The 23869-nt window shown below is 37.5% G+C and overlaps 1 protein-coding gene across 3 annotated transcripts in view; it reads right to left on the bottom strand.

The window, feature by feature from the left end:
* Positions 1–18437, bottom strand: part of LOC134665768 (uncharacterized) — a 33638-nt gene extending 15201 nt beyond the window's left edge. For all 3 annotated transcript variants that reach the window (XM_063522744.1, XM_063522745.1, XM_063522746.1), the window contains exons 1-3: positions 18248–18437; positions 14810–15008; positions 1845–1983 (exon numbers count right to left, since the gene is read on the bottom strand). In XM_063522744.1, coding sequence (XP_063378814.1) covers positions 1845–1983; positions 14810–15008; positions 18248–18257 — 348 coding nt within the window. In that variant the 5' untranslated portion in view covers positions 18258–18437. The remainder of the gene's footprint in view (positions 1–1844; positions 1984–14809; positions 15009–18247) is intronic.
* Positions 18438–23869: the final 5432 nt, after the last annotated feature.

The raw sequence follows: 23869 nt of genomic DNA, 5'->3' as shown, positions 1-23869 counted from the left end.
GCTACCGAAGGGTGACCTTCCCCTGTCTCAAGCGCAAACTCATCGATATGCGTATCCTGCCTATCCTAACCTATGGTGCACAGACATCAAGACATGGTCATTGACTGAGGTTTTAAAGTCCAAACTCAAGGTGGGCCAGCGAGCGATGGAGCGCAGTATACTGGGTGTTCTGTTGGCAGAACTGCTAGAATCAGAAACAGGGAACTGCGCTCCAGAACTCGAGTTGTAGATGTAGGTGTCAAGACCGCTAAGCTTAAGTGGGACTGGGCTGGACATGTCTGCCGCATGCACGCTCAAAGGTGGGCCAAAATGGTTACGGAGTGGGACCCACGGTACGCCATAGATGGTGCTGGCCGGAGTGCAGGCAGACCAAAAAGAAGATGGCGGGACGACTTGGACGCATTTTATCCGGATTGGCGGGAAACTACGAAAGACAGGGTTGAGTGGAGGATGCGACGGGAGGCCTTTGCCCAGAATTGGGACACTTAACCAGGCTTATAAAAAAAAGTATCTATCTATGAATCTTTTTATTGATGTTTCGCAAAACTGTTCACCGAATTTCAAAACCGGAAAAAACTAGATGCAAACGATCGATTGATGGAGGATTAGTTTCCAACGCTCCGAAAAGGAATTAGAGCCTTGGTTTGTGGCTATGAATATTTTTCCCGGATTTATAACGTTGATTGGAAAATATTACCTAAGCGTGTTTCATGCTACGGGATTTTAGTTTTTAAGGGGTTTTGTGTTTACCTGCTCTCGTGTTTGTGTCTGTTCATGTTTGAGGTTTTATAACCTTTTAATATAATTACAAATACCTTTTAATATAACACAATGTTATGGCAGGTGTCCGAAACTTAGCAATAGCCCAGACTTATTTTCCACCCAAATTTAAACCATAGACCAGGCCGCGTAGCCAAGATGCGAATCGCTTACGCTCTGTAGCGATCGAAACGCAACTGTCACTGTCGCGCTAATATGGAAGAGTGATAGAGAGACATAATGCTTAGCGAAGCGATAGCGATTGTAACCTTGGCTAGGCCGGCAGGACTCTTTCCATTTTTCTATAATAGCTCCCAATGCCTGCTGAAACCGGTTTACGAGTATCTATTTATGCACCCGTGAATGGGTTCCAGCAGGCGTTCTAAATGACATCAAAGCTCTCCAAACGGCCTCTACGTGTTGGATCTATATCCCCACGCACGCCTTATAAATGACCGGGCTTAAAAACCCGAGAGTTTGTAACGGAGATACAAATAATAATAAGTATTCTTTATGGTTATGTGATGGAGGATGTGGTATTTTTAAATCTACGAATTTAAGCTACTAGACTAGATTGATTTCAATAATTAAGGTAGGTAATCTATTGGTGTACACGTACCTACCTATATTTATAGTTAGAATTGTTGCGATGTTCATATCACCTATTTAAATGTTAACTTATTCACACTACGTATAGGTACACGAAAGCCCTGACTCCATACAACTCGAAAAAAACGTAAACAATCTTAAAGGATGCTGATAAGCAATAACGTGTCAACCCACATCCATTTTGCAATAAGGGCCCCCCCGCATCTGGCGTCTTTCGAGCGTCGGCGTCTGTCGGCGTCGGTCCAGCGCTATGGAAAATGACGTCGCTGCGCAGTTGCGTCGACGCTGCGTCGACGTTGCGTCGACGTCGGCCATAGAATTGTAGACGCCGACGCTCGAAAGACGCCAGATGTGGGGGGGCCCTAAGATGTGAATTCAAACAATTTGCGCTTAAAGTTGAGATTTTATTGAGAAATGATTGTGGGTTGACACATTTTTGCTAAATACTAGTAGTAAGTATACTTTGTCGTACATACCAATAGTAGAAACGCAGTTTCCACCAGCGAGCACTTGTAGACTGGCTGGCAACGGAAGACGGCGATGCCGAGCGGCAGCAAAATGGCGGCGCGGGCGCAGTCCACTATTGCCTGGTGGAACAGTAGCCCGTGTGACCACCTGCAACAAGTAACAACAAGTTTAACCGCTCATTTAACGGCCTCCTAGCCTAGTCGATAGTGATCCTACGTACGATGCCTGGCCCCCGTAGACAACATGCCAGGTGCTAACGCTCCGTAGCGAATGAAACGCAACTGTCATTGTCACACTAATATGGAAGAGTGATAAAGAGACATAAAGCGATTCGATAGCGAAGCGCAAGGGATTGTCTCCTTGGCCAGACCACCTGCACTCAGATTCTCTTTCCGGAACTTTTTTTGCATATCTTACCACCAGTAGGTCTTCGTCTTCCTCTAGATTGGTTGGAGATATTTAGGATTGGGTGTAAGTTCATTATTTATTGTAAAGCGTAAAGTCGTAATAAGCGTAAGTCTACTTATACAGACACCAAAAAAAGCGGGCATAGCTTTTTCTTGGTGTCTGTAGAAGTAGACTAAACCTATCAGGAGCTACAGACATTGTCAAAGGCTACAGTGGAGTGAACTAACCTTACGAAGAGCTATATAAAAGCACTTCTACATGCACTTGGTGACTTTAAGAAGTTCACCGGAAGTTCACGTACGCAAATGAGAGGACATCGCCGCATGCATGTGTTAAGAAAGTTTAACATTGCGGTCAGTTAATGAAGTTACTCTAGTTCAACTCCTTATACTAGAACTTAGAATGTATAACTTAAACCGCGAGCCATACTTTAAACAGTATGAGTCCGACATCGCACGCAGGTTACATATGAACACCTCATCTATTAGTTATTTTGTGAGCTCATTCAGTGTTGGATTATTCCGTTAATTTTTAGCCCGCTAAAATCCAGTGTCCGTACACTCGTATGCTCGTATGTGTATGCGTATGCTTGTATGTGTATGCGTATGCTCGTATGTGTATGCTCGGCTTACTTTATAATATACCTACAGATCCTCACTAAAGGATGATCAGGATCACGCTTGACCGGGCCGAGGCCGGGCCGGAGCTTCCATCCACCACCATTCCATTCTTAAAGTGAAAAGTCGAAGCGGATTTAGTAGTTGCGACAATATTAACATAGTTTCGAAAAACAAGTACTTACAGAGATAAGTATAAAATTAATACAAGAAAAAAAACATCCATTTGTGCCTAAACTTTCAAGTACAGTCCATTTTATAATGCAACTATCTCAAGAATATACTTAATACTTCAGCTTAATAATTCCATTTTAAGGCATTTGTGAAGCTATTAATAACTGTTGTTCAATAGTTGAAATACTTCACTAGTTCTGAATTAGATATTAATAGCCCTATCGAACCCTATCGTCATGTACTTAATAGCATCCCAGCAGATACCTACTTTACTTCTCTATTTAATCAAGGAAAAGCTGCCTTACTATTAACACAATAAGGTTTATAATATATCCAAGCAATAAAATAGATCCGAAGTTGTAATTCCTCAATACGTGGAATAATAGAGCAGTTGAGAACTTGGTTAGTTTAAGTGCTGAACAATTAACCTTCAGTGGTCTGTTAAATACGTCAGTCGAAGCAAAAATGAATGAACGCCGTCAGATATATCGGAGCGGTCGAGGTGCTCAAAAATATCTGAACACGCACTCTAACGTCTTGACAATAGAGGCGTGCTTAGATGATTCTGAGCACTTTGGCTGCTCCGCTATATCTGATGGCGACTGTATTTACATCGTGGAGGTTGGTATGAGTTATGAGCCCCATTTTTCGACAACAATAGAAAGGTTTAAGGCGAATTTAAGTGGACGGGAAATGAGAACAGATGTGAAGGTATTTTATACTTACAAGGGAATTATAAAAGCCTGAATGCACAACACAGAAAGTTTTACGCAAGGGTTATGAAATGTATTTTTTAATACAGTTGCTCAAAAAGTGCTACTTTACGTAGCTGTTTAGCGTGCGGAAAGTTGGTTATCTCGAACTAGTGCATTTTAGTTTTCCAATTTTTTTAAATTTATACTTGTTCCAATTCACGACTACTTATTGATGAGTGTTAATATTAGTTTCCTTTAAACGTCGTAATCAGCATAAAAACCTACCGTTAATGTAAGAATACGAAAAATATTACATATTTCATATTTAATTACTTACCTCTTCATCATTATAACACGTTTATTTTTTAATATTCAATATTGAAAATTCCGTTCTTAATAAGTTGACTGAATGGAACGGAATAGCTGCCAAACGCCCATAGATATAATATACTTAAAGACGACGTCTAACCGAGCTGTCACTGTTACCACTTTTGTTTAGTGTACGATTAACAATGTTTTTCTTATTTTTTCGCAACTGTATTAAAAAACGTCGTTCGATACACGTGCGGAAATGTCATTCTTCACTCGTCCCGAGTCTTGCCACTCGCCTGCGGCTCGTGGCAAGATATCTCTGTACTCGTGATGTAATGACATACCTTCCGCACTAGCATCGAAATGTACTATTACAGTACATATGGTCCTATTTTCCCGCACTAGTGCGTAAAATAGCACTTTTCGTGCGATGTCAAAAGTTTATATGTACTGTAAAACGTTGTACGATACACGTGCGAATAGGTAATTCGCAACTCGTGTCGATTTAAAACACTCCCTTCGGTCGTGTTTTAATGTATCGCCACTCGTTTCGAATTTCCTCTTTTTCGCACTTGTATCGTAAATAACTATTACGAGTACCTTAACGTTGAAGCTATAGTTTAGTGAACAACTGAACAATAAAAATCTGTGGTATCTTGAAAGCACTTTAGAGTTTGGTAGTTTTTAGCTTTATTAGAGCTATTAGAAATGATTTAAAAATTAGTTTCGCAAACATATTTCCGGACTTTAACTCGAGAAATCGCATTTGACACATTTGGAGGGTTTAGTGTAGGTACAGCAGCAGTAAAGTTTTATTTACATAGTTAGCAAGTTCCATAGAATGATACTTTCGTGTCAGTACTGCTCGAGTTATACTTATCATGCAAGTGAAAATATATTAATAAAAGCCTACTTCTTTTCTGTGTGATACTGAATAAACATGACGATAAGTAAATTGTAACCTGACTCCACATGCCTGGAAAAATTAAATAATGATGTGATATGTGATATAAAAAACGCCATTTACTCACATTGATCATACTTTCATGTGTATTGCTTGTTGTAATATTACCACTTCCCGATAACAATTTAGTACGGAAAAATAGCCAGTATTTCATTAGGTATGTCTTCTTTCTTTTATAAAGCGTGTGAAGGAATATTCATTGATAAAAATCGTTCTGAATAAATAATAACATCAGTACGGATATGATGGTCGTATTTGTCTACGTAACAGCGTGATAAAACGGTGTCCGTCTCCTTTTATCCCGCAGAGTTAAAAAGTGACAGTTGTTTTATCACGTGGATAGATGTGGATAAAGCGATCCATAATAGGCTTGCAGCTTTCGAGGAACTTTGACAAGCTCAACGAAAAATAGCGATGACATCAACCTGTGATCCGCCCACGGCTCTCCAATTACCGTCATCCCTGCTATCACTGCGTCACGAAAGTGGTTAAAAGAAGAAATACTTTATCGCTCGATCCATTAATCATCGTCCCTCGTGATTGACGAGGAAAGTGCCGGGAGAAATGTTTTTTGCTATTATGATGCTTCACTTGCGGTGCTAAATATTAAGTTACCTTGACACGATGGTCCCGATTGAGCGTTTTATTAGTTTTGTCAAATTATTTTACAGGCGGCCGTGGCCTTTTTAAGTTCTTGTAAGTTAGGATCTTGTAGTTTTCTAATGGTAGAAAATTCTTTACAGTCAGACCGTAAAAAGACGGCAGCGTTTTTGATAGCCCACACAGTGCAAGTGTCATTTTAAACGTCAAACTTCTATGAAATTATGACGTATACATAACACTTACACTGCGTGGCCTATCAAATCCGCTGTAGACTTTGTTTGGTGCGACTATAATACCAAGGTTTCACGAATTTTTCAGGAAACCGAGTACTAACAGCCATTTCTGAAATTTAAGATACGTCAAATAATAGACATGGAAACGATATGGATCGGATATGTCAGTGTCAAACAAGTGTCAAAAGTGAAGTTTCTGTAAACTAAAACGTCACTTTTGACACTTGTTTGACACTGACATATCCGATCTATATCGTTTCCATATCTATTCTAAAGTTCGAATATGGCTGTAAGTATTAGAATGAAAGTAGGATTAGTTACCTATATTCTTTTTTCTTCCTAACGATTATCCCGCCACAAGTTCCCTAATGCGTTTCAGATAACCATTTAATGGGTTTTTTGTAAGATCTTTGGGCACGATAATAGTTTCTCGTTCAATCTTAATGATAATGATGTTTAAGCATGCGAAGCTTATTGTCCTCTGAGTTATGTTTATTGAGGAAAACCGATGGTTCTTGTTAGTTCCAAATAGCCCCACGGCATTGGACAATGATGTACATATCTAATAAATTCCGTGAGCCTCACACAGATTTAATACATACTTATTTACATTAATAAAACGGGTCAAACATTTTTCGCGCAAGTTGCAAGCTCTGTGTTATGAAAAGGAACATTATTATAAAGCAATATTTCCGACTTAATATTTTAATATGCGGTATCTAATCTTATTCGAGTAATAATAAGGAATTAGATTGAAAAGAGCAAACTGAAAATCTGTTCCAATTCTGTTGTCGTGTAGCCCTTTGGAGATAAAAGACGAAAATAACGAGCTCCCAAACTGATACCTTTTGTGTTGTCAATCTTCGATTTCACTGTCTTCGCCAGAAAATAGGCCAGGGCGTTCACTTCAATTTGGTACTTACCTATAGTTTGTGTGTCTACGGCTCAATTGTTTCATTGTAAGCGAGTAGGAGGAAAAGTTTTTAAAATGTGCACAGCAAGGACACAGATATATTTTTGACTAAGTAACATATTATCACTACACCTTATAAAACAAAGTCCCCCGTCCCGTCTGTCTGTTTGTGTTTTTGTATGTTTGTTCGCGATAAACTCAATAACTACTGAACGGATTTTCATGCGATTTTCTTTCACCTATCAATAGAGAGATTGTTGAGGAAGGTTAAGGTGTATAATTGATTAACACGTGCGAAGCCGGGGCGGGTGGCTAGTATAGAATATGTTAGAGTGTATATTGCCCATTTAAATTATCCATTCAAATGCTGATAACCCCTTGTTATCTTGTTATATTGTATCATATTTGCTCAAAACAGTGTATGCCGAATAATAAACCTGACCCTGAGGTCAGTTAATAGTTAAGGGTTAGGTAAGGTTAGTTAGTCTAATCAGTATTCTACGAGAGTACTAAAATATTCCTCTAATGTACGGGTTAGTTAGTATTGCTACGCGTTACGAATGTTAAGTGTAATTATCTTTTTTCTCCATCGTGTGCATATTGCATAGACTAAATTACCATTTTATTTAAAGGTATACAGTGTGGAAAGATAAGTCGGGCCCTGGAGGGAAACTACCTTAAATCCTTAAGCTGGCTCATTTTACTTAAAGGAGACATTCCTTTAGTTATAAAAAGAAACAAAACGGCATTTAAAGATTTTTAGGGTTCCGTACCCAAAGGGTAAAACGGGACCCTATTACTAAGACTTGGCTGTCCGTCCGTCCGTCCGTCCGTCTGTCTGTCACCAGGCTGTATCTCAAGAACCGTGATAGCTAGACAGTTGAAATTTTCACAGATGATGTATTTCTGTTGCCGCTATAACAACAAATACTAAAAACAGTATAAAATAAAGATTTAAGTGGGGCTCCCATACAGCAAACGTGATTTTTGACCAAAGTTAAGCAACGTCGGGCGTGGTCAGTACTTGGATGGGTGACCGTTTTCTTTTTGCATTTTTTTCCGTTTTTTTTGCTTTATGGTACGGGACCCTTCGTGTGCGAGTCCTACTCGTTCTTTTTTCTTCAATTTGTCTTGTCTAAAAAAATCTTGAGTACTCAACATTCGATTTTATGGATATTTTATACGACAGACGAGTGTAAGACATAATGTTTCTTGGAGTAATGTTATCATTAACATTAACTGTATCGACTAGTATATATAGTAAAATTGCGAGTGTTAATTTTTTGGAATTTTTAGTCGGTTCGAGTCCCGGGCGAGGCAAGCGAGTTTTAGAAAATCTTTGACTGCAGATATGTTTCTTTTTAAAAATAAAGGAATGTCTCCTTTAAGTAAAATGAGCCAGCTTAAGGATTTAAGGTAGTTTCCCTCCAGAGCCCGACTTATATTTCCACACTGTATAGCAAATTATTACCCAAAGGAAAAAAACCGCGTTTTATCATAAATTTTAAATAATTAACGATGTTTCTTTTCATGCTTATCTTAACTTTATTTTTGTTTCTGTGTTGTCATAAGGATAGTCACTCAGCCTTATAATAGTTATAAAGCTACTTTTTACTCTTTCGTGGCACTAAGACTAAAATCAAAGGGATAGTTTATTAGGTCTGTAGATCTTTCGCCGCTGCCGTTCGCGTTCGACCATTAAAATGAAAGATAAATGTTATCTCTCAGTTCATAAACTTTTATTCCGTGGTCTGCCTTAATAGCACAGAGTTGGCATGAAACTAAAAAAAGTTTGCAAGTTTGTTAACCAATCGTACTGAAATTACCTGGGTCCAGTTGAAAACGGACAGTCGGCCAAGTCTTAGGCATAATAAAATGTTTATAGGGTTATATTATTTTATATGATGGCGCACATTCTGTTGGCTTTATTACAGTTTTATTTAGAAGAGGCCCATGTTTAGTAGCTATTGCTGATAATTTTAGGCTACGATTTTACCAACATACTTAATTGGGACAAGATTAAGGGCCCGATTCGGATTTTGAAATAGACATCTATTAGATATCTTTTAGACATCACCAAGATACGATAACGATATGTTGAATGACATTGGTTGCCCGAATTGCTTGCAAAAGAAAACTAGTTGATATCTAAACTATAACGTATCTAGAATGAATCAAGTACGTGTCGTCTCTTTGAATATCGTGAAGGCAATCATGCAGAATAGAGGCGCATATCGTTCAACATCATTATATTAACTGGACTTCAATAAGAGACTTAGGAGTAATTCAAACAGTTGAATTCAGTGTTCCTGAATAGAATCGTGACCAATCGCGTTTTCCGATCTTGGGGCTGTACGAATAGATTTATGTTGTTTCAAGGCAGATTCAATTTGCATATGTGTTAATATCAAAAACAATCTTGTTTCAAGCGCATTCGGTTTTAATTGCTATGTTGCGTTTGAAAAATATCCAATGACAATCTTTATTATATGTCATGTTTATCTCTATGTAATTAACATCTTCTGAATGGTTTAAAATTAAATTAGCTTTAGTTTGTCTTTAAAGCCGGAGGATTAAAGTTTTGCAAAATGCTAGTAACAGAAAAGTAAACGTTAGGGTTATTTGTTTATTTTTGGTGGCAGAAGTGAAAAGTACTTTCAACCCGATGATTTTTAATTCGTGAGAACGAAATGGGTAATTAGTTAATTACTTGTGTGAAGATACTGAAGTAGTGTTTGATGCGCGACTTTTGACAGGATATGCTAAAGGTTCCGTCACACAGGCGCCTTTTCCGGACAGGGCGTGAGCGGGGCATGAGCGTTTTATACATTGTGTAAAAGCGGCGCGCCCCGCTCACGCCCCACCCGGAAAACGCGCCTGTGTGATGAAGTTTGAAACTTGAATAGGTTAATTCGAAAACAACCGTATGAATAAATGCATTTCATGTTATTAATTTCATAGTGACTGGTTGATTCTGAATAAAATAATTCACTTTCAACCTTAAAATTCACGTGAAGTTTATTATATTATACCAAAAAGAATAGATAGTATAGAGGGGTTCTGTCATTGTGAATTTTGTAGTCACAGTAAATTTACTGCCATCTATCGACACACGACTAAAACTCAAAATGAAAACGTATAAAATTAAAAAAAAGATGTATATATGTGGATAAATGGTTTTATTATTTTTATTTCATTTTGATCCATGTTCATTCACTCATATCTATGTGTTAAAATTGTTAAATTTGAAACGGTGTTGTTACGCCATCTAGCCGAGCATAGGCTAAAGGTGTGTGCGCCATCTATCCGAGAATGACTTTTTCTTGATTTCCGATGCACGTTTTTTCCTTAGACTTTATTCATCTCATACGAAGTTACATATGTCTTTGATTATACCTACCTAATATTGATTTCCTGCCACTATTCCGTGTCATGAATAGTTATAGTGTTGTTACGACATCCGACATTACGGAGCTTTACGATGCCGGAATACTTACATCGACGTACAGATATATTGATATTACAATGCTCGTAAATTATAGGCAATTGACATTGCTACTCAATCACTTTATTAAGGCTTGATTTATTTCATCTGGCCTGGTCCCAGTCTTAGTGCTGTCATGAATGTCATGATCATTTTGGAAAGAGTTTGGTTATAGGTTTTGGAGTTGGATGTACAAATTTCTAAAATTCAACCAATTGATTCATAACAACTTTAAGAGCCCTTCAACGTGCACACTAGCGCCACAGCTAAATAATCGTGATTATTTATATTTAACGAAAGATATTGAAAAAAGGGGGCCGCTACGTACTGTATTGTGTACCTTTTGAATACATAAAACTAGCTTTTATGTTGCTGGATTTGTCAATCTATGCGTCCTAAGTTAAAACGGCCATTTTTGTTTTAAGTTCCTAGATCAACGAAACCAGCAACATAAAAACTAGTTTGATGTATTCAAAAGGTACGTAAATACACAATACAGTACGTAGCGGCCCCCTTTTTTAAACATTATTCGTTAATTTTAAATAATCACGATTATTTAGCTGTGGCGCTAGTGTGCACGTTGAAGGGCTCTTAACTCTCGGAAAATCATTCAACTTCATTCGAAATATCACATCTATTATAAAAGGTTGACGTAACATACTTTACTATGGAACAAGAAGTCAGAACCGTGGAACTGTTCCCCTACCTCCATTTAATCAACTCCCTACTCCAGCTCTTTAATCCTAATTCAATGCACCGTACACGGAAGTCCTTGACAACAAAGCTCTGACAGCACAAAGAGGTACTACGTGGGCTACGTGCATTCAGTTCTACAGAAACCGAATACAGGTTTTATCGTATACATGGCAAAGTGATTGTAGGTACATACATTTCAGTAGGTGTTTGTGTTCAGTAGGTAATCATTACATTACATATTACTTTTCAAACAATTCCAGTAGGAATTCAGTTAGAGTATGTGGACAAGGTAAAAACAATGGGCCCGATTCGGATTTTGAAATAGACATCTATTAGATATTTTTTAGACATCACCAAGATACGATAACAATATGCTTAAGATCTAACCTGTCAAATTTGACATTTGCGCGATTCTGGAGATACTCTTGAACGATTTCCTCAGGATGTGACTTAGAGATCCAATTCACATCTAATAGATATCTTACGCTATCTAACAGAAAACTGACATTGTTTGCCCGAATTGCGCTGCAAAAGATAACTAGTTGATATCTAAACTATAACGTATCTAGAATGGATCCAGTATACATGTCGTCTCTTGTGAATATCTTGAAGTTCGAATACGGCAGAATGTTAGGTCGGTACTCTTGTTTTTTTTTTTATCTTGTACCTATAAATAATATTATCTGGCTATATATGTTAAAAAATAAGCATAAATTATTTAATATAATAAATAAATAATTTAGTCTTTATGCGTCCCCTTGCTGGGCCCAGGCCTCCTCTCAAGCACGAGAGGGTGTGGGCTATAGTTCCCACGCAGAGCGGCTACCGCGAAAACCGAAATTCGCAAATTGCGGGGATCTTTCTCTTTTACTCCAATGAAGGCGTAATTAGAGTGACAGAGAAAAATCCCCGCAATTTGCGAACTTCGATTTTCGCGGTTATATGGGGACTTCACATACTTACACCTTTGAATTTCTTTGCGGATGTATGGAGGTTTCCTCACAATATATTATTATTCATATTCATTTGTTCACAATTACACACAACATACCTAAGGGTAAAATAAATTTAGGTAACCTAAAGTGAAATATATTATGTCATTTGTTTCTATCTTTTATTCACTCTCGGCCTAAATCCTTGAAAGAAAGGTTAGGGCATTTAGTGACTCGTTTGAAAGATTTGTATTCGTTACAGTAAGAAATATTATGTTTTCTTTAGGCTCACGCGCTGCCAATAATATACTTATACTGTTTACCCAAACAGCATAAGTATATTAATGGCAGACCGCTATAGGTCCCAATTTTGATCAAATCTCTTATGCTACTTTGAATATTCTGAAAAATGCAAGATTAAAAGGATTTAAAATAAATAATATATTCCCTTTGGAAGCGGCGTATGAATCCTTAAAGCCTTATTCGCTTCATTGAAAGCCTCTGAAGAACTTCCATTGAAACGGAGTTATTAAATGCGATGTGACTTAATATTATATTTCTCTTGGTTTTGGAAGTGTTCATTTTGTTTCCAAGGTGCGTTTCATTAAGTTGTAGTGGCACCGAATCCCCGGATTAAATGTCAGTATTTCAGATTAAATAAAAATTGAAATTCAAGTCTACGTTGTACGAGTTTAATATCTACCTAGTAAGTTTGTATTTACATTTACCTTCTTATGAATTTTGGGGGTCGATTGTTTTTTAGTTACCAGGTACTATTCATGAATAAATCCAGCCTATATATAGATATATGTATGTCAGGTAGTAGATAGGTTTTATGTATTTTATTTACTTTTGGACATTTTGGTTAGTTTACTTTTAAAATGTTACTGTGCATTCCGTAAGTTTGTCTATCTAATTTGAATTCTCCCCTCATCTCCTCGAAGGTTAGCTGGAAGAGATCCCTTACAGGGATAAGTTCGCCTTTGTACCTTTATTTCTGTAAATATTTTGTACCTAAACCTGTGTTGTGTGCAATAAAATGGTTACTACTACTACTATTTAATACAAATAATTTTATTATAGGTATAAACTATCAAATAGCCTAGTGTTGATGATAAAGCGATAAATCCTCAACCATGATGACTTTTTAGCGTTGGTGGTCTCAATGCGTCTCTGGCTTAGTTAAATATGGCAGAGAGCAAATTGCGGCCGCCGCCTCGCGATTAGTTGCGAAGCTTTTTCAAAAGCTTACTCATATGAACAGTATGCTCAAAATAACGCGTTGATATTGTTTTTCTTTAGCATAGGTATATTTAAAATTACGTTTTTTTAATTCATTTAATTTATTTTTAGGATGATGCAGTTAAACGTATAAAGGATGTCTCACGCTAGGCCGGGCTGTGATCGAATGGTGCCTTCCATATAATACGAAGCGCCGGAAGCTCCGGTCCGATCCCGGCCCAGTCTAGTGTGAGTCATCCTTAACTAGCCGGCTGGTGATGACGGTATCTTTAAAGCCGATGTTTAAACAAGACCAAGAAATGATTGGAAAAGAGTCTAAATAATAATGAATTTTGTGTGCCTGTCAAGAGTTTTGTTAATCTAGAGACTAACCTAAGTATATAATGTTTGAAGACCCTCGACACAACAGAAAAATGAGAAGAATATAGCAAATTAGGGTAACTTTAGCAATAAATTTCAAGAAATATTTAATAGGTAATCTCAAGTTCACCTTGTGTATAATAAGCCCAAACCTAATACTACTTAGAATTCAAATCTATCGCCGATCCTATATAAGCCTATTATAACTTGCCGTTTTCAATATTCAGTGGGATAATCTGAGCGATAACTTTATCTACGAAACTATGTAAAGGACTAAAGGCTCGTTTACATTTATGGAGCGAACCGCGCAAAAATGTTATGACATGTTATGAGTGAGACCGCGTAGGTATTACAATTTGTTACGTAATAGCAAAGCGCCTTCTTTTGTCGTCAAATGACAAAATAGAGAAGGACCGATAAAATAGAGGATTAGGCGAGAAATGGCGCTTTCACACTCACGGTTCGCAGCTTCGCATGTGATGTGCCCATTTAGTGTGAAGGCGGCTTGACGCCTACCTATTTATAGGTAAGTTGTGAAATCATACAAGATTCCCTCATCCCTCGAGATAAAGCTGATTGATTAGTAAAACTGATTACATTGATTACATGTTCGTTGTTTATTTCATTTATTAGGCTCTTCTTTATACCCAGCTTTATATTGTAGTTATATACCAAGGTGATTGTGTTATGTAGGTATAAAAGCTTAAGTTGAATGGCTACAGCAGAGTTGATTAACTGTTATTAGCTGTCATATAAATTTCGTATTTTTATTTTGTAGTTAACCTTACAACTTTAACACTAGTTATGCTCAAAAATATATAAGCATAAGTTCAAAAATATGTAGCATAAATAGATAACGATTCCAGAACCAGAACGATTCACGTGTGGCTGAAGGAAGATGAGTTGGTAGTGGTTTAAACAGATCTGAAGTGTGTGTGACTAATGATACCAAAGGTGTAATGTATCGTAACTGCTTCTTGCTCAATATAACCGTAATCAAACGCTAGATTTGCTGACATCCCCATATCCCCAGTTCGTATAGAGTAAACAGCGCCGCCACGCTAGTTAGGCCACCCACTGGGCAGGTGCCGAGTGTGGTTGAAGATGGACGAGGAAGTAGAGATTACTAATTGTTAATTCATTTAAGGTTTGTTGGTTATGCTTGGTAACGTGTTACTATAGACCGACCGCTTAAATGAGTCCTCGCCTGCGCGGTACGGGGGCGACAGGGTAGGACGACTAGGGTGGCGGGGAAGGTGGGCGGCAGGCGTACGGCGCCCGCACCCCAGTACGGCGAGGCCTCATTTAAGCGGTCGGTCTATAATTTACTACGTACTGACCTCCTCAACTGCTTCTTGCTCAATATGACGGTCATCAGCGCTAGATTAGCAGACATTCCCAGCCCCGACAGCGCCAGTAAGGCCGCCGCGCTGGCGGCGCCGCCCGGCGGGCAGTGCCGCGTGTGGTTGAGGATGGATGAGTTGGTCGCACCGGCCGACCCGAAACGCAGGTTTGCGCCAATCATGGCCACTGCCGATCCTGAGGAATAAATATTTTTTTAGGGGACATCTTACACAGATCAACCTAACCCCAAACTATACGTAAGTAAAGCTTGTGCTATGGGTGCTAGGCGACTATATACATGACTTATATAGATAAATACATACTTATATACATAGGAAACACCCATGACTCAGGAAAAATTACTTGTGTTCATCACACAAATAAATGCTCTTACCGGGATTCGAACCCTGGATCATCGGCTAGTAGGGTCACTACCCACTATTAGGCCAATATTTATTGCATTTTTTTTAATTTATGCGTCACTACATGTTTTTGTGTCTATTGGGCCTTTATCACAAACATAACCTCTGATTTTAATACAATTTTACTATCGGGGAAAAAAATTGAGGCATTTTTGCCATTTCGTCACATAAAAATCATATCTATCTTAACGTGTCACATTACAATTTTAAACTGCGGTTACAGTTGCTTGGTCGATAAAGGCAGACCAAGAAGCTTATTCGATGCTAAGAGAATATAATCATTACGTTTTAAGAGACGGGACTTCGATACTCATTGAGATGTGGCTTGCTTACATTCTTTTTCATAAAGTGGCAATTTCACGATTCCAATGGTCCCCCATTTGCAAAAATGTATGTACCGTCGCTTTTAGCACAAGGCCTGAACGAGTTAGGGTTATAGCCTAAAATGATTAAATCCTCAACAATATCTCAACGATAAACTCTACGAGATGCTGCAATGCAGTGGAGCAGTTTAATTGTCCCTTCGGCGAACCTCCGTTTTTTGCCGGCGGTTTTTTGGCGGTGGGACCCGCTCTGATTAATCTTGGGCTCTGGATATCGTGCCAGCATAATGTATTATGTGCTTTTTATGATAAGAAAAAGGGTTACTGGGTATATTGGATTTACGAGGCAGTGGCTACGTTCTGTCGTAATAAATGATAATGATATAATAAATTCTAAATTCTTCTTGTTTAAGATCATGCCCCAGATTTATCTTACTCACTTTAATGATTAATTTACTTTACATAAGTTTAATTAAGTGTACATATAGCCCACATGTGAATAGATTTCCCTCAAACATTCCAAGTACCTATCATCAGCTTTGGCATTTATAAAATACTGTCACAGACTATAAATCCGACTGGTCATCTATGAAACATTCCATATTATCCCATTGATTATTAAAGCAAGAAATTGATGGTTCCTTTTGTGTGGTTTCCAGTCCGGCGGGGATGGACATGTCAATGCGGGCAGCGACCTAATGTAGACGATTTAGGCTTGACAGATGATGGGCCGAGCTCTTAATCCGATGGCGTCGTGTTAGCGGCCAGCAACCTCTCTTAGGCATGTTAGACTCAACAGGAATTAGAACTCGATCCAATATTAAACTCTAAAATGATATAGATCTTTAGAAAAGTTTAGTTGGCACTGGTCAATCGAGCCACAATGAGACACAATTCTATTCATAGATACAATTGAAGAAAGAAGAAGAAAAATCTAGACGAAAATGTTAATGAAATACAGGAAAATACAAATGAGAATGTAGCTGTTTTAACTAACCTCAGCATCAGCACGAGTATAAATAAAACTTAAAAGTTCAACAAGTGTACCTAAGTTATACCTAATATAAGGTAAGGACGACTCTTTGAACGCTACAACAGGTTGTTTAAAGAAAAATGAGAAAGTCCACTGGTGCTCGGCTGGCCGGTTAATAGGATTACTATCCTTTCATTACAACAAATTATTAATATGTCTCGTCACATAAATCAAGTACGTATATACTACATACTCATCATCATCATCATCATTTCAGCCTATATACGTCCCACTGCTGAGCACAGGCCTCCTCTCATGCGCGAGAGGGCTTGGGCTATAGTCCCCACGCTAGCCCAATGCGGATTGGGGACTTCACATACACCTTTGAATTTATTCGCAGATGTATGCAGGTTTCCTCACGATGTTTTCCTTCACCGAAAAGCTAGTGGTAAATATCAAATGATATTTCGTACATAAGTTCCGAAAAACACATTGGTACGAGCCGGGATTTGAACCCGCGACTACAACATAGGTACTACATATTGAATACTTTTTCATACCCACTGCATTAGCCATGGCAATTCATAATTAATTGGTTCATTATTGTTTTACTAATTGAATCTTCTTCTTCTTCTTCAATTTAAGAGGTATCCTCTTGTCGGTGGAGTATTTTCCATTTCTCCCTCTTATAATGTTTGTGGGAAATCTAATTGAATAAACTTACTATTTTCTAGAAAAACGTTTAAACCTTTTTTCTTCGACAGGAACACACAAGCACATCTAATTAATCTTCCAAGTCATTAGGTACTTTAAAAAATAAGGATAGCAATGTGAACAAAGGTATTAAATTTTAGGGCCGTATGCCGTACCATTGCTTTAATGAGATGCGGGGAAGAACACGACTTTGCTCTTAAAAATATAACGAAGGTTTGACTTATTGATGCCTGGAAAATGAGAGATTTATTAACGCTTACTTAAAATGAGAAATGTTTTATTTGAGACACTTTTCGTTAGATCAGTGTTCTATTACTTAGAATGTCATTTTTAATTTTTCTTTAGAAAGTAATTTCCTTCATTTTATTAGAGTTTTATTTTTGACATTAATTTTAACACGGATAGGCTGTAAAAAAATTATGATATTTGTGACATTTTACGCCCCGGAACCCTCGCCCTACTTGATTAAGTTCGGTGCTCGACTCGTGCTGTTGAAAAATCTGATTGTGCTTTTGAAACTCGATGGGTTACGCTGACATCTGGTGTCATTTCACTACAATTTTGCGAAATTTGGCATTTTACAAGCTTTTATTTACTTTCACCTGACCGTTGTCTGTCTGTCTGTAGTCAAATCTTGCAAGTTAAATTTGATCCACTTCCCGGTTTCCGATTGAGCTAAAATTTTGCATACATACGTAAGTCGGGTGACAATGCAATATTATGATGTCATCGAGCTGATCTGATGATGGAGACCGGAGGTGCCCATAGGAACTCTGTGATGAAACAAGGCAACCTAATTGTGTTAGGGGTTTTTAGAATTGTCTCGATGATTATTAGTTGTCTGTCGTAAGAAAAGTACAGTCAGCGATAAAAGCTTGTACCATAAATTGAATTTTTGCCAAAAACTTATTTAGGTTATACATTATTTGAGATGAGAACCTGACACTCTACCCATCGAATTTGAAAAAAATACTATAACCAAAAAGTACCTGCACTACGTACCTGCTGACATTCTGCTGGCGTCACTGGTCCCAGATCACTCACTGTCGAACCGTCAGCTGCACCCCCCCTCCGGCCCACTGCACTTTAGAACGAATCACGTTATTCTTCACTGACATTGCACTTTTTCAATCCGACACTTTGTTTCAGTGACTTTTTGCACTGCAAAGGAACGAACTGATTTAGTTTCTTGAAATCTATTTGTAGATCTCGCACGAATTAATTGATTTAGTCTTTCGTAATTTATCTGTAGACTAGTTGCTAAACGAAATCGATGAGAGAATGATATTAAGAATGTGCAGTTAATTAATGTATATGATGTTTTTAATATAATATAAATATTATAGGACATTTTTACACAAATTGACTAAGCCCCACGGTAAGCTCAAGAAGGCGTGTGTTGTAGGTACTCAGACAACGATATATATAGTATATAAATACTTAAATACATAGAAAACAACCATGACTCAGGAACAAATATCTGTATCATCATACAAATAAGTAAATGCCCTTACCAGGATTCGAACCCGGGACCATCGGCTTCATAGGCAGGGTCACCAGACTGGTCGTATTAATAAATAATTTTTTGATGTTTTATGTAAAACCGTGCTTTGTATATTTTTATAATAAAACCCAGAATATAATTTCTTACGATAGGAATACCTATGTTTTAAATCTGCATTCACCACAAGATATCTGTAGACAAATATGTATTACGAGTATACCAGAATATAGATAGTTAGATTGATGTTAAAGAGAGTGGTTGACAATTTAGTATCGGTCAGGTGTCAAAGTACGTCCTCGATTAGTATAGCTAAGTCATAAGTCATTTATTTGCGAAAGATAGATATACGAGTATGTTCGTGACATAGGCATCTGCTTAATGGTTGAATTAAAAACACTTAAAATTTGTCATTGAATACCGGTTTATTACTACACTTTAGACCTATAGTTGTATTTATTCTCGCCACTTAGACAAAGGGGTCTAGTTATTTTATATACAGCGGAAGTTTAAACCAACTGAATTTCAAGTAGGATAGAGCGAATTCAGTTTGAATTTAAAGTTTCTCTTTTAATTTTAGACTGAATGCGCGATGCGTGACCGGCACAATAATTATATGTGTGCATAATTAGTAAAATGTACGGCTTTTATTTATATTTATACCTTAATATTAAAGAAATATACCTACTCGCATGTCGAAAATGTCTTATCCGCTACTAACTGTTAATGCTAATTATTTAAGTACCTACATAACATGTACATAACTAGTGGTGTAAAAAGTAAAGTTAAATCATTCGTAACTATAGTTATTTGTTTATTCCTACTTGTTATAAATATGTCTTTAGATTTTTCAGATGTTTTTTAGGAAAAGCAAATATTGATTTAAACTTTCACGATTATTAAACATTATCAAACTGCACAACGGGACTTAATCGCGTATTTAAGTTTTAAGATTTACCTCCGACGTTTCGAGGACGGCGTTGTCCCCGTGGTCTCGGAGAAGACTGGCTCAAGTTGACATCAACATCTTCTAGCCGCGCGAGTTTTTCGAACTACCCGCACTTGGTCTTGTTTATCAGTTTGAACGTTTTGCGCACTAGGGATGTCACTCTGTCGACACACAACACTAACGATATTCGATTTATCGACTGTCGATATTCGTTTCCGCTTACATTTACTAATGACTGGATTCCATGTGGATGAGATCTTAAAACCCTCGTCCCGATTAAAATTGCAATGTTTTTTGATTTCAATGGCTTCCCGCACTTTTCTACTGTAGAAATGGCGATCCGTGGAGAGGATTTTAGGGTTATGCAGCTCAATCCAGTGGTTTGGTCCTGAACAAACCAAGACCAAGACAACAACAACACCAAGACCAAACAAACAAACAAGACCAAGTGCGGGTAGTTCGAAAAACTCGCGCGGCTAGAAGATGTTGATGTCAACTTGAGCCAGTCTTCTCCGAGACCACGGGGACAACGCCGTCCTCGAAACGTCGGAGGTAAATCTTAAAACTTAAATACGCGATTAAGTCCCGTTGTGCAGTTTGATAAAGCAAATATTGACCTGACTTTTATGTTTCAAAGAAGGAGCCCTTATAAAGGTCTGAGAGTCTTCAGTCCACGAATAAATATAGAAAACCTAAATGTAGATTGGATTGGCAAACAATCTCAACATTATTTCTTATCTTTCTAGAAGCTTCGTCTTTAGAATACATAGGAGTCATAAACTCTCGGTGACATCTTATACGATACTTTGATAAGGGTTTAACAATTGCGTCCCTTCTTGATCCCTCCCTACTCGCTTATACAAAATGCAAGCTTCCAACTTTTGGAGAACTTTTTCAACATAAATTAAAACATAAGACTAACTGAACACACTAAGTTCTTTATTTTATTAGTTTAAAACATTTGACAACACAGTCATTGTCGCATGTATCTACTACATTTAAACTCAACGACACACCAATTCAATTAAAAACTGCAAGAAAACAAACACAATTTCGTGATTATTAATTCAATCCATTGCGGCTTAACGCGGTTATCAACTGCCACAAACGGGAACAACGTTTAATTAAAATAAACGACATTGAAATACACAACTTTTCAGGTATTTAACTTAAATAAATTTTCACCGACTTCCACTCACTTCGACCTAGTAACCTAGCTTCTACGTTAAAACCAAAAGAGTTCTTAGCAGAAGTCTTCACCTGCTAATTTGTTTTTTCTTTTTTTGTAGTTGAGCGTACATTTCATTTTTTTTCCACAAAACTAACACAAACAGCTCACTTGTTGTGCGGTAACTAATAAAGAACTTCGCTTTTTGTGACCGAATGAGAACCCTAATTGATTGAATGGGAATTCCTGTAATAGTTTGGGCGCCAAATTCAATTAGCTACCTACGAACTGCGGAATGATTGCGTAGAATTTATAGGTACGTAACTTGGGTACAATTTATTTGAAAGCGTTTTAACAAAAATCGAAGCAAAATGTGAATAACTAAAACTAAGATAATCCTTGCTCTGAGCTCTTTTCAACAAATACATGGTGTCTGTCATGAATAAATGAAGGATATGGAAATACTTATTTCCACGGCATTTTAGGTTTCAGTTTCACGCTATTTTTTCCTGCCATACATCGGAGAAATCTAAGATTCTCTCTCTGTTTTTAACCTGTTTTTTTAGGGTTCCGTACCTCAAAAGGAAAAAACGGAACCCTTATAGGATCACTCGTGCGTCTGTCTGTCCGTCCGTCTGTCACAGCCAATTTGCTCCAAAACTACTGGACCAATTAAGTTGAAATTTGGTACACATATGTAAGTCTGTGACCCAAAGACGAATATGTAACGTCAACAAATGAATTTTAAACATAAGGGCTACTTTTGAGGGGTAAAAGATAAAATTTAAAAACAAACTTTTGCAAACTATATCGTGTTACATATCAAACGAAAGAGCTCATTGTGAGAATCTCAAATATTTTTTTTTATCAATTTGCGATAAAAAGTTTAGAAGTTATTCAAGAAAATAGACAAAAAATGACCATTCCCCCCCCTCTATCTCCGAAACGACAGGGTCTAAAATTCTGAAAAAAATACACAAAATAGTCCTTTACCTAAAGATGACAGGAAAACCTATTAGAAATCTACAGTCAAGCGTGAGTCGGATTTAAGAACAAAAATGCGGTTTAGGTTTTTTAGGGACACAGCTGCAATGGTTTAAGTGAAAAGTGATGTAGACAGTTATTGCGAAGGCCCTAGGCCGATATCCGCATAAGGCCGAAGGCTCGAAGCGTCCCGAAGAGGCGTGCCATTCCGACTCACGCTTGAAGCTTATTTCAAGCGTGAGTCGGAATGACGACAAAAAATGCGACTATAGTTAGACCGTAAAAAGTCTGCAGCGATTTTGATAGCCCACGCAGTGCAAGTGTCATATTAAACGTCAAACTTCTATGAAATTATGACGTATTGCGAAGGCCCTAGGCCGATATCCGCATAAGGCCGAAGGCTCGAAGCGTCCCGAAGAGGCGTGCCATTCCGACTCACGCTTGAAGCTTATTTCAAGCGTGAGTCGGAATGACGACAAAAAATGCGACTATAGTTAGACCGTAAAAAGTCTGCAGCGATTTTGATAGCCCACGCAGTGCAAGTGTCATATTAAACGTCAAACTTCTATGAAATTATGACGTATTAATAACACTTACACTGCGTGGGCTATCAAATCCGCTGCAGACTTTTATTGGTGTGACTATAGGCTGTATCTGGCATACAGCCGCATTGGTACAAGTGTAGTACTGATTGATTAGGTTACTATTGTTACGTGTTTTAAAAAGCACTATACAGAGTGGCCAAAAAATTAACTAAGTGTAACCCCGAAATTGCGAGGAAAGATTTGGCTGTTTCATACATTTTGGCTGGTCACTCACGTCACGTTTCATGTACAAAAAAAAAGGTTGAAAATTGTGTGATGTACGGAACCCTTGAAACGCGAGTCCGAACTCGCACTTGACCAGTTTTTTTGTAATAAAGATACTTTAATACCTATGTAATGTTAGTTTTAATGCCGCCGAGCGATAGATGGTTAACCTGTTGAATCTTATTTTTTCTAAGAAAACTTATGTAGTTATCGAAAATATTTGTATGTTGTATACAAATTTAACCACGCTAACTTTCAAAAGATTTTTATATAATAATAATAAATGGAACTGTTACACAAGCTGTCAGCAATTTGATATCGGACTGAACAAATTTGCTCTCTCGATAGCTTGGCAAATATACCCTTGATAAATCGTTTGAGTAACTAGTTTTTTGCTGATTCGAACGTTGATTTCTCGTGTTGTGACAACCTTTACGAATTTCAATGTTTATTGATTGGAAGCCAACCCTCCCGATACTTATAGAGTAGACTTTTGCATTTTTCAAGTTATAAAATCATATTACTAGTATTTTGTACCAGTACTTAATTCGTTTGTTAAATTTTATTGCTATAAAATATAACCTTTTATTTAATGCAATATTCCTTTCTTAATGCGAGCGTCACAAGTCACAGTTATATATAAAACGAATTGCCATTCGCGACCAAACACCATAATCCCCTAATGCCGTTTCTATCCTAAGGAAAAATATGGAATAATACATATATGAGTTAGGGAATCTTACGTCGTAAGACAATTATTAAACAAGAATCAGACTAAAGTTATGAATAAATCCTAAGTAGGTACCTAAGTACTACTTGTACTTACTAATTAACTAAAATCATTCGCGGGGTTCAATTAATGACCTATTATAATTAGGAATGTCTTCTTAACTCCTTCGACTTTAGCCGGCATGAACGGCAAATGCCTTGCGTGAACGTGTCAAGACTCTTGACTGAGACAATCGGGGTCAAGATGAAAGGATAAGGGTTTTTAACCTGTAGTTTATACTGAATTTTACTACCATGGTAGTAAAATTCAGTATAAACTACAGTTTCTTCTTTCGTTTAACTGTAATTCTAGGTAGTATTCTCGGAGATACAGACGGCAAAGCAATTGATTGTAAATCCTTATAATTTCGTAACCATCTTAGTGTTAAACTCTAGATAGCCAAATTTTACCTAAAATAAACATTGTTGAGATTTCTTAACATGA

This window comes from Cydia fagiglandana, chromosome 7 (assembly GCF_963556715.1).
Source record: "Cydia fagiglandana chromosome 7, ilCydFagi1.1, whole genome shotgun sequence".
Taxonomy (NCBI): domain Eukaryota; kingdom Metazoa; phylum Arthropoda; class Insecta; order Lepidoptera; family Tortricidae; genus Cydia; species Cydia fagiglandana.
This window is presented reverse-complemented; position numbering and strand designations above follow the sequence as displayed.